Below are 18,059 nucleotides of genomic sequence, written 5' to 3'. Positions count from 1 at the left end.
CATGCTTCCAGACTGCCCACCCAGCTTGTTTCTGTGCTTAATATGCCAAATGATAACTTTTTTGCTTACTTGTCTCTTCCCCACTCTAGACTGCATCCAGTGCAGAGTGTGGTAGTTACAGCGCGTGCGCACACACACACACACACACACACACACACACACACACGTCCAGGTTTTCTTGGCGGATAACCCAGCTCTGTCTCTGCCTGGGGAGTTTCCAGGCCCAAAATCCTCTGGGGAGGCTATGCCCCCAGAAACATTCAACCACCAGGTAAGAAGCTGTGAGTGGGAAAACCCTCTTTCACTAGTAAAGAAACCGTTCACATTATTCAAAGAACAATTAATGTTAGAACTTACTCACTTTCAACAGAGCCTTTCTAAAGGACCACAGAGTCCCTTGAAGTGTGATCTTTTTAAGTATTGGTTTTTAAAAATGTATCAGAGGGAGGATTTAAAATCTGAAGTCTCCCAGTCCTAGGGTCTCTCAAAGGTTAACGCAAAGGATCAGAAATGATAATAATTAGAAGAGACCTTCTAGCAATCGCTTTGGAATTTTCCATTCCATTGACAAGGAAGGCAGACACCTTCTGTCCCAGCACCTTCCTGCTGTCCTGGGTTGGCTACAACCACCCTGCACCTTTGTTCAGCTCCGCCCATTACCGCCTGGCTGTGGCCTCTCTGCCCACCGGCGCCAGAGCCGGCTCTGGCTGTGCCAAGATGGGGCTGCCCCAGGCAGGGCTGTGGCTGAGGAGGCTCTGGGTCCTCTTGCAGGTGGCCCTGCAGGTGGCTGTGGGCAAAGTGTGCCTGATACTCTTTCCCACGAGAGTCAAGCAACACATCGTGGCCATGAACCGAAAGAACCCCCACTTTTCCTATGACAACTGGGCCCCGACCCTGTACAGTGTGCAGTATTTCTGGTTTGTCCTGAAAGTCCGATGGCAGCGACTCGAGGACAGGACTGAGCCAGGAGGTCCGGCTCCCAACTGCCCTGTGGTCCGGCTCTCAGGACAGCGGTGCACCATCTGGGACTTCATGCAAGGTCAGGAGACGGCTCCGAGCTTGAGACGTGCTTGGAGTGGGGGTAGCAGAGGTGGATGGGGAAGTGGGTTGAGAAGTCGTGAATTCTCTTCTGGGTGCTCATTTTTTGGCTTCTTGTCTTCTCACTTCCTGCAACTAGGACTTCTACATTCTGTTCTTCTGAGGGGCATCACCCCTTCCTAGGCCCTTCACCCACAAACCAGCTACACTGACCTTCAGCCCCTTCCACATGCTCTTTATTTTTTTATGTTTATTCATTTTTGAGAGGTGGGGGAAGGGCAGATAGAGAGGGAGACAGAGAATCTGAAGCAGGCTCCATGCTGTCAGCACAGAGCCCAACATGGGGCTTGAACCCACGAACCCATGAACCGTGAGATCATGACCTGAGCCGAAGTCAGATGCTCAACTAACCGAGCCACCCAGGCACCCCTCCCACAGGCTCTTAGGCTCTTAGAGTCCCTCTGCCGGGTCAGCTCCTGCTCATCCTTCAGACTTTTGCTCAGTGACACTTCCTGCAACAAGCCAGCCCTGGCTCCCCGTAGGCTAGGTGCCCTCCTCTTCCATGCTGGACATCCTAAGCTTTTCTTTACTGCACCTGACCTGGTAGGCAATTCTGTGCTGCCCCTGCTAGCCTGCACTCTCCCTGCAGGTGGAGCCCGCAGTCGAACCCACTTCCCACCCTGGTAGCCGGGGCTGGCCCATGACCGGTGCTCAGTAAATACATGTTGAAGCACTGTCTCTCCCTCTCCTGTGTATCCCAGCTCTATCGATATGGGTCTTACAGATCTCTTTTTTGTCCTCACAGCGGTCCCTCCTAGGAAGACGTCCTCCTCCTCCCCCTTTCTCTCCCTTCCCACCCAACTTGTGACTGGCTTTGAGATCACCCCTCCACAGGCACGTCCCCAGCTCACCAGCCTTGGCAGCCGCTCTCTGCACTCGGAAAGAAGCCCGGGCCCAGCCTTGTGCTCAGGGTCCTCCCTGAGCCAACTCCCACCTTCCTTCCCCATCTCACCTGCGGGCTACCCCTCATGCTCTGGCCTCCAGACCAGTTCTCCGGCCTTGCACATCCTTTGTGCTTTCCCTTCTCTGCCTTGGTGATGTTGTTGGCTCTTCCCGCTCTATCAGCAACAGTCCAAACCTGCCATCAGTGGGGGGTGGGATTGGGGTGGGGGGGCTGCTCTCACACACACCCCGTTCCATGAGGCCGGCTCAGATCCCTACAGCTAGGCATGCGCTCTCTCTCCTGGACTCATGGCTCTGCATCTGCACCTCTCCTGTGACACTGAGTCTGTCCCCCCAGCATCTGGCTGCCCAACGGGAGCCTCATGACGGCACAGTGTCTGATCCATCTCTGAATTCCCAGGGCCTAGACCCAGTGGAGAGAGAAGTTCCCTGAGGTGAGTGGCTAATCTAGTGTTTTTCAAAGCGTGTTCTTTGGAAGCCAAATTCCACAGATATGCTTTACCACCTCAAGTTCCCTGACTGAAGTCGTTTGAGAAACCCTGCACACCCAACCCTTCCTCCTGGAAATGTGTAGAGCCCATGAATATTTTGAAAGCTCTGAGAAGCCCTGAAGCTTCAAAACAAACAAACCTTGAAGAAAAAGAAAACCCTGACAAAGCACTGACCGATTTCCCTCTTACACACACAACCCCCAGCTCTCCCCCCTGAGGAAATGCCTGTCATCGTCACACATGATCCAAAGAACACCCTTTGGGACAAGTTGACCTAGTCCAGTCCTCTCACTTTAGAAGGGAAAACGGAGAACACGGAGAGCAAAGGTAACAGAGCCAGTGAGCGAGCAAGTCAGACCCAGAACCGGGGCTGCTTCATCTCATTTTTTTCAATGAGTCTCAGCAAACATTCCAGAGCGCCTCCTCTGTGCCTGGCCCCCAGCCAGACGCCAGGGACGCAGAGTTGGGTAAGAGCTTGCTCCTTCACTCAAGGAGGTTATGCTTTCACAGCACAGATGGACATAGTAAATGAATCCTCACAGCTCCATGAGATGGGGGAGGCTGCAAAGGTATAAAGTTCGCCTGCAGGACTTGGACTGTTTCCTGGAGGAGGTGGTTTTGGAACTTGGCCTTGAAAAATGAGTAAGATTTTTGCAGCTTGGGAAGGGAAAAGCGTTTCAAGCAGAGCAACCGGCAAGAGTTTCTTGCTCATGACTTTAAGCTGCGGTGCACAAATGACCTCTATTTATCCAACATTTGCTAAGGGACCACCGATAATAAGAACCCTGAGAATAACAGCCTACTTTTATTGAGTGTCCACTATGTGCCAAGCACTGAGCTAGAAGCAGGCTGACTTGACGAATGCCATTATCTACTGACCCGCTCCCTGAAAGCCAACTTGCTTCACGGCCAGTTCAGAGTGTACTCGCCTCTTTTAACTGTTGGCTTTCAGTTTACATGTTAAAGACTGTTCTAGCTGCCTCTGCTCCCTGCCGTTGCACCAGAGACTGAAGAATGGAGAGAGAAGGAGCCCAAGAGACAAAAGATAACTCTACTTATAAAAGGAGTTGGCTTTCAGCACATGGACCCAGAAAGAATGGTACTGAGCGGTCCTGAAATAATAGACACTGGTGATACAGAAGTCAACACAACTAGTATCTGCCCTGGAAAATCTCATAACCCAGAGGGGGAGATGGTGTAGTGAAAGAGGGAAGCAGAGGGTTCTGGAAGCAGTGGGGTGGGGTAGGAAGGTGGTCAGAGGAAGGCTTCCTGGAGAAGAGGATGGTGAGCCAATTGTCTAAGGACCGTGAAGCCTTGGAGTGTGTGGGACAAGGAAGTGGGGAGCAGAGCAGGACAGAGGGGAGGAGCCTCAGTTTGGCAGAAATGGGGCTGTGAGAGGCATGAAGAGGTGAAAGATGAGGCTGGAGACGTCACCAGCACTTAAGGGACATGTGTCTTACTAAAGGGGGTAGACTCCATCCTGAACATATTGGTGACTTCCAGATGGATTTCCAAGCAGGATGTTCACATGATCAGTTCTGCTTAATAGAAGGATATCCTATAACTGCTTTGGAAACCCACCAGACCACTAAAAATCTCTGGTGTACGCTTTAGGTATAAATATGAACTCATTTCCAGCCACAGACTGGAAGATCTAGAAGACTCTATGGATAATCTAAAGCAGTTCTTTCATTTTTTCAGATGCGAAGGCCCAGAGAGGTAAATTGCTTGCTCAGAGTCATTTAGCAAGTTCTTGTAGAGCCTGAATTAGAAGTTGTGCCTTCTGACTCTCAGCTACTGTGCTTTTTGTTGTTGGATAAGACAACAGAGGCTCAGAGAAATTCCAGCCACCTCCTATCGTCTGCATCACACACACACACACACACACACACACACACAGCAAAACATTGATGAACTGGTATGTTGTGGTAGAAGGCAATGCTGAGTATTTTATTGTCTAGGTACTTGGGAGTTAATGTGAAACAGAATTTATTTCAGCCCCTGTTTCCTATCCTCTAAAATCTCTCCAAGTATACTTAGGTGGTGTCATCTAGCAACTATAAATGCACTTTCTCTGCTGAGAGAGCCTGGTATGGGGGTTAATTTACTGGCATGGAGGTCATGATGGTGGGTTCAAGTGCAGCAGCTATAGAGCTGTCTCCCTGTTTACACAGACAAGCAGGACTTGACAGTGCTTGGCCGACATCTGAGATGGTGTTCTTTGCACCGTGGCTTGTGCACACAGGCAGAGTGCCAGCCCTCCGGACCGCTACCCCCTGCACCCATCCTTCCTCTCTGCTACCACAAAAGTGGGGAACTAAGTTTAAACTTTGCCCTCAATACTGATCACTGCACCCAACCCCACTATAAATAATTAAACAAATGTCTCTGTCTCTTCCAATGGCCTAATCAGTGAGTGTCGAATTTTGTTCCAATTAAAAACAAAATTCCAGACAGCTAATATTTAGCACTGGTCCTGACCTTAAGTCTTTTGGGTTCTTATCTAAAGCATGACTCTCTTGGGTCATTGGAGGCCAATGGCTGACCACTTGGCCTTGACTTACCTCTGAGCCTAACCTGATGAGACCTGGGCAACCCTGTCACATGGGTGAGGACTTGTGTAATCAACCAGCAGGGACTGAGGCCCACTCAGTGCCCCGTAGGGCCTCCTAAGGGAACATCTGTGAGCCAAGCACACGGAGTGCTTTGTATCTCCTGGTTAACCTTCTCCTCAGCTACTGAAAAGTGAAGACTATAAAAAAAATTTTTTTTAATGTTTTTTCTTTTACTTTTGAGAGAGAGAGAGAGAGATTGAAAGCACGAGCAGGGGAGGGTCAGAGAGAGAGGGAGGCACAGAATCCGAAATAGGCTCAGGCTCTGAGCTAGCTGTCAGCACAGAGCCCGACACGGGGCTTGAACCCACGAACCATGAAGTCATGACCGGAGCTGAAGCCAGACGCTTAACCGATTGAGCCACCCAGGCACCCCTAAAAAATGAAGACTAAATAACCAATTGTTTCTGTCTTTACTTGGGCAGCAGGAAACTCAGTTATAATGAATGCATAGGACCTTAGGACTGGTTTATTTGTCTTTGCTAGTTCCCTCCTGTTCTGTGCCTCCCAGAAAGGCATGATTTAAAAAAAATATATACATATATATGTTTTACTGTATGTGGAAGCTGCTTCAATCCCACTGCATAGCAAGGTGAGGGTATAACTAATGGAAGGAAGCATTAGCAAGTTAAAATGCCCTCTGTTCCCCTCCATCAGCAAGCTCTATCTTTCCCCTTCTCCGCTGCCCACATACTCGCCCGGGCTCCCATGGTCCCTCACATGCATTTCTCTGACGCCCCCTAACTGGATCCTGCCCACTTCCATTCCCATCCTCAGCCCTCTCTCCAAAGAGTGATGTCCAAGTGTAAATCTGATCGTGTATCATTATACACCTCTACCTAACAGTCAAGGTTCTGGCTTGCAAGCCACAGAAACTGACTCTGGCTTTCTTAGGCACACACATACGTGTACAAAAGAACATATTAATAAGGTGTTGCAAGATTTCCAGAATCAACCACAGCTGGAGCCCTGGGCCTGGACTGTCTTTTAGCACCAACAGTCAGGCCAGGATGCTGCTGTCCCAGTAGTTGCCTTGAGAACCAAGCCCCGCCCCCAGGACCCCCCCATCCCTGACACGGGCACTACCACTGGGCCATGGATGAACTCTGCCGTCTCAATGGCTCCGCAACCAAAGACCTAGGTGGGAGGGTCCAATCAGCCCCGCCTGGGTCACTGCTTATGCCTTGGCTGCTCAGGACAGAGTACAGACCTGGCCCCTCCGTCCTCCACAGAGGCATACTCTCCCATGGATAGCCTAATAAAATAGGAAATTCCAACTAGGAAGGAGGCTTGGAAACTGGGCAGCCAAAATTGCAATAAATATCCGCCATCCTTGGTTTATATTTCTAGGATGTCCCTTTGTACCTAGGATAAAATCCAGACTTTTCACCAAGGCATAGGATAGCCTGCCTCCCCTGGCCCATACTTACCTCTCCAGTCATGCCTCTTGTTTCCCACCCCCCACCCCTCCCCAGGCCTGGCTCTGGTCACAGTGGCCTTGCAGGTCCTTGAACACGCCAGCTGTCTCCTGCCTCAGGGCCTTTGTACGAGTTGGAGTCCTTTTGTCTGGAATGCTCTTCTCCCTTTGCCCTTGGCTGGCTCTTTCCTAGCCTTCATTTCGCAGGTGAAATGGCACTTCCTCAGAGGCGTTTCCCGACCCAACTGTCCAAAGTAGGTCACTCCTTTACAGTCTCTTTCGTAACACTTATCACAAGGTGACATTACCACATTTATGTGTTTACTTGTTTTTTTGCCATTAAATAGACCTCAAATTACATGCAGGCAGGTGCCTGCTGGCCTTGTTCTCTGCTGCATCCCTGGTGTCTGAGAGCCTTGCACATGCGAAGTCAGAACAGCTTGCGGCACCTGGGTGGCTCAGCCGGTTAAGTGTCCGGCTTCGGCTCAGGTCATGATCTCGTGGTTCGTGGGTTCGAGCCTCGCGTCGGGCTCTGTGCTGACAGCTAGCTCAGAGCCTGGAGCCTGCTTCAGATTCTGTATCTCCCTCTCTCTCTGACCCTCCCCTGCTCCCGCTGTCTCTCTCTGTCTCTCAAATATAAAGTAAAAACATTAAAAAAAAAAAAAAAAGAACAGCTTGCATGTAGGTGGAATGAGGGCGAGCTTGGGGACGTGAGGATGAATGAAGAACAGGGCCCGCCCACAAGGGGCAACAGTGGCCCGGCCTGTACGTTGTGACAGATGTGAGGGAAGGGCTCACAATGTCAGCTCAGGCCACAGCTAAGCACCAGGTGCTGGCAGCTCCCTGCAGTTACCCCATCTAAGGTAGGAGGGTTGCAGAAGGCACCCACCTGGGGCCGTTTCCATGGGTGTGGGGCCAGTGAGTCACACAGGGTTCCACGTTCAGAAGGGCCCCATGTTTGGGGTTCAATGGCCTGCAGTAGTTGTGTTGAAATCCTGAATCATTGTATCTTTGAATCTGCATTTTAAACTGAGGCCTAGGGGCTCCTGGGTGGCTCAGTTGGTTAAGCTTCAGACTTCGGCTCAGGTCATGATCTTGCGGTTTGTGGGTTCCAGCCCCGCGTTGGGCTCTGTGCTGACAGCTCAGAGCCTGGAGCCTGCTTCAGATTCTGTGTCTCCCTCTTTCTCGACCCTCCCTTGCTCACTCTCTCTCTCTCAAAAAATAAATAAAACATTAAAAAAAAAAAAGTGAGGCCTAATGGGACAATGGAATGTGCCAGGGGACTTGGAGACTTGGCTCATGCAGGATCCTGCCTCCCTCCGCCTTCTTGCTCCCTGGGACATGTTCTCCACAGCCTCTCTTCCCACCTCAGATGCAGGGCTTGCCCAGCCTCCTTCCCAGTCCTAGCCAGTGACTGCTGCCACCTTTGACCCCAGAGAGGGTCTGGACGCGGACATGGGGAAGGTTGAGACCGGGTGTGCTCATCTTGCCTTGTCTCATGGCAGGGTGTGGAGGTGGCCGTCCCCCTCCCGAGCTGACAGTGCCTTGTGCAGTTTGCCGAGTGTGTGGGGTAACGAGGTGGGAGAGGCCTCTTGCCCACCTACCCCCCACCCCATCAAGGAGCCTGGCATGTCCCTGAATGGAGGTGGTTATATGCTGTGAGGTAGGAAGTGGGCATGATGGGAAGGGTAAACGTCCAGCTCAATTTCTGTGCTCCTAGCTGGGCACAGTGTGTGGATGCAGTGCTACAGGCAGCCACTGGCCACACACATACATGGACACGAGCACCGAGTTTTGGGGGTTCCTGGGTGGTCATGAGAGTCTGTGCAGTCCATGAATACCCCTCTGTCCATGGGAGCATGGCATTAAGTAGTAGCTAAAAAAATACCATGCCAGTGCCGGAGAGAGACCACAGAAGAAAATCTTTTGATTTTAATATATGTAGGGGCACTCCCCTTCCCCGCTTTGTAAACAAGCGCTCAGCTTTTTCATTTTGCACTGGGCCAGCAGGTTATGTAGCCAGTCTGGTCTCACCCGTCCCTCCTCTTGGGGGCATCCCTTCTCCGCCCCTCCCCGCTTCACAGCTCAGGAATGGACAGCGGATAACAACGGCTCACATTTATTGAGTATCTGCTACAAGCCAGGCACCGTTTGAAGCCCTTATCTGTATTACCTTCTTCAATCCTTATAATGATACTATAAGTATTATTATTATGTCTATTTGCGAATGGAGAAACAGAGGCTCTGCATGGGAAGAGTACTAAATTGAGAGTCTAGGAGCCAGAGTATTAATTTTAACTCCACCACTGACCTGCTGTGTGGCCTGGAGCAAGCCTGTAAACAAGGAGAAAAGTTGCCTCCCTCACAGTATACTGACCTCACCGCATGCGAAAAAGGATGTGAGCCCGCCTTGTTAACTGCGGGAGAGGGACTCTCCTAGTGGCTGCAGGTGGTCCACAGAGACCCCTTGATAAAATCGCCTCATTGTGGAGAGGAGTGAACTGGTTCCAGCCTCTGTTAAGTCTTGCCTTGTAGGCTTCAGCCCCCCACTGTGACCTGGCTCCATCTCTGAGGGAAAATAAAAGTGGTCACAGAATTTGGGTGCCTGGGCGGCTCTGTTGGTTAGGCGTCTGACTCTCTTGATTTTGGCTCAAGTCATGATCTCACAGTTTGTGGTTTCAAGCCCCACATTGGGCTCTGCTGTGACAGCGGTGAGCCTGCTTGGGATTCTCTCTCCCTCCCCCTCTCTGCCTCTCCCCCCGTTTTCTCTCTCTCCCTCTCTCTCTCAAGATAAACATTAAAAAATGGTTTTAATGGGGTAACCGAAGTGAGGGCAGGAGTGAAGATGGTACTGGCAGATCAAGGCTGTATGGATGATGGGCTGTTGACGGTTCCGTTCCTGTTTCAGGCAACAGGCCATTGGTGCTGAATTTTGGAAGCTGTACCTGACCTTCATTTCTTTTCAAATTTGACCAGTTCAAGAGACTTGTTGAAGACTTTTGCTCCATAGCAGACTTTCTCATCATCTACATCGAAGAAGCACACGCATCAGGTAGAGAGAGACTCCCTGCCCTTCCCTCTTCCTACCTTCTCTTTTCTCTCCGGCTTCTGGAAGGCCCTGGCTCAAGGGTGGGGGTTGGGGTGGAAGAGGAGGAGTGAGGGAAGGAGCTCTACTATTCACAGGTAAGTCCCTGCTGGGGTTATCCACCACTGCTAACTCCGCCACGCGTGCCTTCCACCGGGCCCACCGAGCAGAAGACCTGGAGGGTTTAGCTGGAGAGCACCCGCCATTTTGAACGGATAAATAGAGAAGTCAAGGGAGGGGAGCTAAGAGGAGGAATTCAGACTGGAATGACTGCGTACAGCTACTTGTGATCCAGCCTGAGATTCTCGAAGCTCAAAGGGACATTGGTTCGTCTCAGCCAATGGTTCCCAAGCTTTAGTGAGCATCAGAAGCACGTGGAAGGCTTGTTTTTTTTGTTTGTTTTTCAATTCTTTTAATGTTTTTTATTTATTTTTGAAAGACAGAGAGAGACAGTGCGAGCAGGGGAGGGTCAGAGAGAGAGGGAGACACAGAATCTAAAGCAGGCTCCAGGCTCTGAGCTAAAGCACAGAGCCCAACACAGGGCTCGAACCCACAAACCATGAGATCATGACCTGACCTGAAGTTGGACGCTCAACCAACTGAGCCACCCAGGTGCCCCTGGAAGGCTTGTTACAACAGACAGCAGGGGCCCACCCCAGAATTTATCAGTTAGGTCTGGGGTGGGGCCTGTGGATTTGAATTTCTGACAAGCTCCCCGTGGAGCTGGAGCCGCTGGTCTGGGGACCACACTTTGAGAACCGCTGCTCCGGGCTAACGTTCATCTGGGGCAGGAATTCTTCCTTCAGCCCCGAACAGGCATCACTCACCTTCAGTACTTCACGTTTAATCTTGTTCCTTTCCTGGGGAGTTCTGTCGGAAGAGCTCTCCTGGAAACTCCTACAGCTCCTGTCTAAGCCCTCTGAACTTTACGAAATGGACAGACACACCCCTATCCCCCGATTTTCAAGGAGACTGAACCCATAAGTGTAGCCCAACTCTCAAACCCGAAGGCTGAAGAAGGCAGGAGGGACAAGTGTCATTGATTCGCCCGTCTCCCACACGATTTTTGTCGGTCTCCCAGCACCTGGCAGAGCCCGTGTCACAGGACTGGAGCTCGGCCAAAGCTGGGTGAATGAGTGTGCTTAGGCCAGTATTAGCCTTGCTGGTTTATCCGTGTGCTGGAGGCTGCTGTGAATTATCAGCGAAGTTCGTCCAGAAGTGCTTTCTCCAATATGGCCCCTGGGTCCCTGATGTCAGAGCCATGTGGGTTGCTTGTTAAAAATGGACATTCCAGGGCCACCTGGGTGGCTCAGTTGGTTAAGAGTCTGACTTCGGGTCAGGTTAGGTCATGATCTCGTGGTTTGTGGGTTCGAGCCCCGCATCGGACTCTGTGCTGACAGCTCACAGTCTGGAGCCTGCTTCAGATTCTGTGTCTCCCTCTCTCTCTGTCCCTCCCCTGCTCATGCTCTGTCTCTCTGTCTCTCTCTGTCTCTCTCAAAAATAAATAAACACTAAAAATTTTTAATAAAAAAAAGGATATTCCAGGGCCCCACATCAGGCCCATTGCATCCTGATTTATTCCACCCAAAGGTTTGAGAACTTCTTTCAACTTAATACTGTGTTCAGTTAACTGGCAGCTTCTGTCCTCATTAACGGTTTGGGACAAGATGAAATATTAGCACAGGGGACCAGGTACACAGAGGTTCATCATCCTGTTCTCTCTACTCTTCTGTTCTTTAAACCTTTTCCATAACAGAATTTAAAAGACTATAAGTCACAGGAGAGCAAATGCCAGCGCAGTGTGTCTCTGGGTGAAACGCTCCTTGGGGGGAGCAGCAGCCAGGAGTTCCAGAGAGAGATGCTGGGCGCCTTCAGGTGTCAGTGGTCTCCCTGGCTGAGAGGAGACACTGACTTGATGTCATCACAGCTGGCAGCTGAAGCACAGCCAAAGCCCATTTAACTGACCTGGGGCAGCACTTGTCAAACTTGACCTCGCGGCAGCGACCTGGGGACCTCGCTGGGCCAGCGGTGCTGCGAGCTCCCAGGTGAGGCAGAGGCTGCTGGTGCAGGGACCACACTTGTGGTGACAAGGACACGGAGGATCCAGCTTTACTCTCTAAAGGAATAAGCTGTAAACTGTCACAAGATGGCTGGATCGTCAAGAGAACTTGTTCCTGGTCCCAGTATCTGCCCTGTTTCTCCTGGAGTCAGCCCCAGCAGGTTTAACCCTTTCAGAACCTCAAGCCTTCGAGGAAGGACTTCCTGACCCTGTTCTGACACAGACTGTTCTCTTGCTTCTGTGCTTTGCCACTCCTCATTCAGTCATTTCTTTCCCCTCTCCGTCTCCTTCCCCGGGGTACTTGTTTCTGTCAACCAGACAGAAGTGAATATGGCATGAACCCCACAATTAAAATGCACGGAGCCAGTGTCCGCCAATCCCTCCAGGTCTGGGGCCTCTCACCCCACCCAGTTGGCTTCCTTTTCCTCCACACGCCACGTCTGTCCAGGTAAATTATAGGGAGGCCTGAGGCCTGGTGGGAAGAACACAGACTTTGGAGCTTCAGACCTGAGTATGGCTCCTGGCTCCATCACACGCTGGCCACGTGAGCTTGGACAGCTTCCCTTCCGTGCCCACTTCTGCGACACTAAAGTAGGATGGCAACACCAACCTCACACTCATTCGACAATGTTTAATGAGTACCTGCGCTGGGCCCAGGGATATGGAGACACATGAGACACATGAGACACAAGTCCTGCCTCTCAGGAACTCCCTGTTAAAGCTGGGGAAGCAAGTCACTGCTCCTCCCTGGGCCTCCATGTTCTCAGCTTCAGGACAAGGACGAGAATCCCGCCTGATCTCCGTAGGTGGCTGTCGTGAAGCCCCGATGAGCTCATTGTTGCACAAGCCTGACTGCCTGGACATGAGACCAATATAGGCTGGCATTATTGTCATCTACAAAGTTTTGATGTCTTGGGGCAGGTAATAATTACCGTAAACTACGGCCAGGCACTTGTATCCTGGTGTGAATTTCTCCTGAGAGCTGGTTTTTCTTTGAAGCCCTGAGGAGGTAGAGCCGTTTCTGCCGATAGACTTAACCACCTTGTATTACCCGGGGAGGCAGCTACTCCCGTAAACACAGGCCACGTGGCTTCCAAAGGAACCTATGACCACATTACTTGGGTCCCAGGCTCCCCAGAAAGGAGGCAAGTAGGAAGGCAAGGCCGGTAACACTTTACGGTTGTGGGTCCGTTAACTAACGTGTACCACTTCCTGTAAGTAGGCAGAGGGGCGCCTTGGCAAATGAGGCCAATTGAAAATCCCCTTCTATTTCAAGCTAAGCAGCCTAAAAGGCATCTCGGGAGGAAAGTAGCCATAATCTGCGTTACCGAATAAACACTGGGTTCTTTCTCACCTGTCTGTTATTTAGGGCACACGGGCAAAATAAACCAGTATTTTCCAAGCAGCTTCTATGAAGGAATTTCCATACAAATTATGCCATCCAAGCCATTCCACCAGCCCTCTGCAACATAGGTTCTATTATTCCCACAGCAGATGGGGAAACTGAGAATTTAAAGAGATTTCAGGAGCACCTGGGTGGCTCAGTTGGTTGAGCATCCAGCTTCGGCTCAGGTCATGATCTCACTGCTTGTGGGTTCGAGCCCCGTGTCAGGCTCTGTGCTGACAGCTCAGAGCCTAGAGCCTGCTTCAGATTCTGTGTCTCCCTCTTTCCCTGCCCTCTCACCTGCTCGTGCACTCTCTCTCTCTCTATATATATATCCAAAATAAATAAACATTTAAAAAAATTTTAAGAGATTTCAAGATCCTACCCAATATCACACAGCTGAGTGTGTCAGGGAAGGCTTCCTGGAGGAGAGGGTGTTAGAGCAGTGGTTCTCAACTGAGGGTGATTTTGTCCCCCAAGGGATATTTGGCAATGTCTGGAGAAGTTTTTAGTTGTCACAAAATGTCAGAGCAGTGCTACTGACATCTAGTGAGCAGAGGCCAAAGGTGCTGCTCAACATCGGGGAACATTCAGGATGGCACCCCCACCACCAAACGCCAATAGTCCCAACGGAGAGAAGCGCTGTGGTAGAGGTGAGCCTTTAATTTTTTTTTAATGTTTATTTATTTTTGAAGGGGGGGAGAGAGAGAGGGAGAGAGAGAGGGAGACTGAATGGGGGAGGGGCAGAGAGGAAAGGAGACACAGAATCTGAAGCAGGCCCCAGGCTCCGAGTTATGAGCACAGAGCCCAACACGGGACTTGAACTCAGGAGCTGTGAGATCATGACCTGAGCTGAAGTCAGACTGAGCCACCCAGGTGCCCCAAGGTGAGCCTTAAAAAGACAGGTAGGATCTCAGATGTGGAAGAGATGGTAAGGAGACAGGGAAGAGAGGGGTCCACATCATTGGAGGAGGAGTCACTCTGGCTAGATGCGGAAGGACCGGGAGCCGTGACCAGAAGTACTTGTGGAGAGAGATGGTCGGGATCATTACGCGCTATGCCACGGAACGGGTCCTGTAACTGATTTGTAAGCAGAGGGAAATAACCTGATTACATTTTGTGTCAGTAGCAGTGTCAAAGATCTTTGGAGGAGCAAGATCAGGAGGCAGGGATACTTCTTAGGAGGGGCTGAAAGTAAGGGTCATTGCCAGGCTGGCAGTTGTACTTGGCTACGGGCTCACCCTGAGTGGCAGGCACCCCGAGGCTGTCGGGACAGCTAACACCAGCAGCACATCAGAAGTTGTAGGAAAGAGAAGATCCTGTTCCCCTCACACCGTGGGTGAAGGCAGCACTGTGAAAGGGTGGAGGTGAGAGGCGGCTTGGGGGTTGTGAGTCCAGGGGTCCCTGGTACCTCACCCAGCTGGCTGCAGCGAAGGCTGGAGGAATGCAGGTGAGACAGCCCAGGTCAGTGGGGAGCTTGGGATTTATCCTGAGGATCACAGGGAGCCATCAAAAGCCATGGCAGGAGAGTGCCATGGTCAAGTTTGCATTTTGGAAAGAACATTCTGATGTCGTGCAAACGTGATGTGATAACCTCTTACAGAAACTGTCGCTAGGGAAGAACATTCTGGTGGAGAATAATCAGAAGAAGGAGATTGTCTAGACTCTGGAATGGTAGTTCTCAAACTTCGGTATGTGTTAGAATCATTAGGAAGGCTGTGAAAACAGATTGGTGGACCCCACTGCCGGTCAGTCTCGGGATCTTTCTTTAACAAGGTCCTCGTGAGGATCAAGTGCACATTCATGTTCGAGAAGCACTGGCCTACTGGACTCTCGCAGGCTGAAGAGCCGAAGTCTGGGAGTCAGGAGCCCTGGGCTTCGTTTTTGGATCCGTCAGTACCTCCGTGTGTGATCTCATGCATTCGTCCATGATAGGAAGCTGGGCCAAATCATGGCCAAGGGCTCCTCTATCTGGGACCCTCTGTTACAAAGGGGTGGGTGGCGGTGGGGATGGGGTGTTTCATCTGCAGGAAATATGCACCATGCCTGTGAGGCCCACTGCTCGTCTGTCCTTTTGTAGATGGCTGGGCCTTCAAGAACAACGTGAACATCAGGAATCATCGGGATCTCCAGGACCGCCTGCAGGCAGCCCGCCTGCTGCTGGACAGGCGCCCCCAGTGCCCCGTGGTGGTGGACACGATGCAGAACCAAAGCAGCCGGCTGTACGCAGCGCTGCCCGAGAGGCTCTATGTGCTCCAGGAGGGCAGGATCCTCTACAAGGTGGTGACCGGGGGCAAGGGGTGCTGGAGGGGTGAGGGCAGAGCGGGCTTTGCATCAGACAGATCTACATTTGAGTTGTTGCCCAGCCATTTACCAGCCATGTGACCAGGGGCAAGTCCTTTCCTGTCTTGGAGTTTCCCTTTCCTCTTCTGCAAAATGGAGGTTCTGGCTCCCCACCTCATGGGAGGTGAAATAATGGGACTTTCCTATCCCTAGCATTTGGACTGGAGCTGTAGCCTCCTGGCAGCCTTCTGAACCCGGAAGACTGGACCCGCCCCCATTCGGTCTGAAGCTGAATGAGAGAATATAGTTTTCATTTCAGCAGATAAACAGTGCTCAGAGAAGGACATTGACTTGCCCAGCGTCACACAGCACAAGGCTCTGATTTCAGTTCTGAATCCTTTGAATGGGAGGGGCCAGGAGTGGGAGGCTCTGAAGCTGCACTTGTCAGAGACAGGCCTGAACCTGGGGGCGGGTGGGGGAGGTGGGGGGAGGGAAGGAGTGGGTGTAGGACGGAGAAGAGATCGAACCCTGTAGTTAAGAGCTGGAAATGCCGAAGCAGGGATTCAAGGCAGGAATTGAGTCTCGGCCTCCTTTCTGGTGATTGTGTCCCACCTTAGGGCTTCCAGCCTGGCCAGAGTGGGGAATGTAAGCATAGCCTCTGACCACTCGGGCACTGTTGGCCTCCCCAGGAGGGCAGAAACTGTTTCATAGCTGCCGAAGGGATTTCAAGCCTTGGAGGGTGCATGAAGCCCAGCCGTGTGGATACTCCTCTGCCCACGGGTCAAGCTGGCCCTACTTCTGTGGGTAAAATGAGCAACAATTTGCAGATGAGTCCCCAGGCTGCCAGGGTCACAACACAAGAATCACATCCTTCTGCCTTTCTCCTCCCTGGAGACATGGCCCTAAGATGGCATGATTGAGGCCAGCAGGGTCAGGCCCTGCACAAGTACTGGCAACACAGAACCGATTCGAAAATGACCCGCCCCTTCCTTGGAGGTGCTCACAGTCCGGAGGACGAGGAAGACACATCGAGTGTCCAGTGTCCCAAGTGCTGTGAGACTCTAGAGCAGAGATCAGCACACCTTTTCTGCAAAGGGCCAGACTGTAAATATTTTTGACTTTGTGGACCAAATAATCCCGATTACAACCACTCAGTCCTGTGTTCTAGCACAAAAACAGCTCAGACAGTATACAAATGGAAAAGTGTGAGGCGTCAGAACAGATCCGGCTCTCAGATTCCCCGACCTCTGAGGAAAGGTGGGCTCTTTGGAGGTGGTGAAAACTGCTTGGGCCTTAAAGGCTAGGAAGCCAGCCATGTGAGCGTGGTGCATGAAAATCATGGCAAATACAGGGAAGGAGCTGAGCAAAGGCATCGAGGCATGTTAGAGAAGGGTGTGGATGGAGAGTTGGGGCATTCAGGTGACTGGGGTCTCATTCCGGGCCAAGGAGTGCAGCCTACCTCTTAGGGCATGCCATGGATGAGTTCTGAGCAGGATACAGGCTTGATTGGATTTGTATTTTAGAAAGATCACTGGCTATTGGGGGAGGCATGGACTGGAGGAAGCAGGGGCTGAGGACTGCGGAAAGTCAGGAAGTGGGACTTGGCTGCCCAAGCAGGGGCCGAAGAGGGCTGAACTAGGGCAGCGGGACTGGAGAGGCAGAGGTGGTTCTGATGTAGAGAAGATAAGGCCTGTCTGAAGGTCTAATTATGGAAGAACTGCTTATTTGTAGAAACCCCTTTCTCCTTTTGAAACAATTCCCTTTACCTCCTCTGGTTCTCCCGGTACTTCTCTCTCCAGTCTGCCCATTAAAAGTGAGTGCCACTCCATACCCTCTCCCTGCGTGATCTCATCTGCCATTGTCTATACCGTCCTGACAACGCCCGTGTAGCTATCGCTAGCCCAGTTCTCTGAGCTAGGCTCCAGACGTACTAATTCCTGCAGGTCGGACATCTGGGAATGCTGATTTATTTTTCTTGCAGGGTAAACCTGGCCCTTGGAACTACCATCCAGAGGAAGTTCGTGCTGTTCTGAAAAAGCTTCACAGTTAGCCTGGGCAGGGTTCCCCGCCCGAGGTGATCAACAGGAGGAGTCCTCAAGTCCCGGCTCTCCACTCCCCCAACCCATGTGGCTTTTACCCCTTGACCTGTATCTGCAAGCTGAACCACTAGCTCAGATCTGTCTGATCTACCCAACAACTGTAATCGGAAAATGGGGCAGCAAGGTTACAGGCTGTACAGAATGTCACCCCTGCCCCTGTGGCGGAGACCACATTCATTGCAAGTGGTCCCCATCTCCAGCCACTCTGATACAAAGTGGTTAGATATGGCAGTCCTTACGTTCGGTAAATCCATTTTACCAAGTTTACCATTTATGGAATTGATCATCTAAGATACCGAATTGGTTTTTGGAACCAAGCATGGGGAGCACTCCCGTTGTTTAGAGAGAGAGAGATGAGGGATTGAAAGCTGTCATTAGTTTATGCAGAAGCATGTATTTGAAATTGTTTCTCTGATTTCTTTGCAAGTCTCCTGATGGTCATTTGGGTTAGAGTACATCAGACTAACGGATCACCATTGGTATTCATCTGTTTTAACTCTGCTTCTTTTCATGTTTGTCTATGACGGCCACAGCCTAAAGTACACACAGCTGTGACTTGACTTGAAAGAAAATGTTTTAAGATGCAGCAAGCTAATACAGAATGATTAAAACATAGCAGGCGATCTGG

General features: G+C 51.2%; 1 protein-coding gene across 1 annotated transcript; it reads left to right on the top strand.

Moving 5' to 3' along the window:
* Positions 1-675: 675 nt before the first annotated feature.
* On the top strand, positions 676-18,059 carry DIO1 (iodothyronine deiodinase 1). Its single transcript, XM_029948584.1, has 4 exons — positions 676-1,039; positions 9,430-9,573; positions 15,130-15,329; positions 17,314-18,059. The coding sequence occupies exons 1-4, from the start codon at positions 718-720 to the stop codon at positions 17,380-17,382; spliced, it is 735 nt and encodes a 244-aa protein (XP_029804444.1). The 5' UTR covers positions 676-717; the 3' UTR covers positions 17,383-18,059.

The sequence above is a fragment of the Suricata suricatta genome, chromosome 8, assembly GCF_006229205.1.
Source record: "Suricata suricatta isolate VVHF042 chromosome 8, meerkat_22Aug2017_6uvM2_HiC, whole genome shotgun sequence".
In the NCBI taxonomy this organism is placed as follows: Eukaryota; Metazoa; Chordata; class Mammalia; order Carnivora; family Herpestidae; genus Suricata; species Suricata suricatta.
Note: the sequence above shows the minus strand (reverse complement) of the source record. Positions and strands in the feature narration are given on the sequence as shown.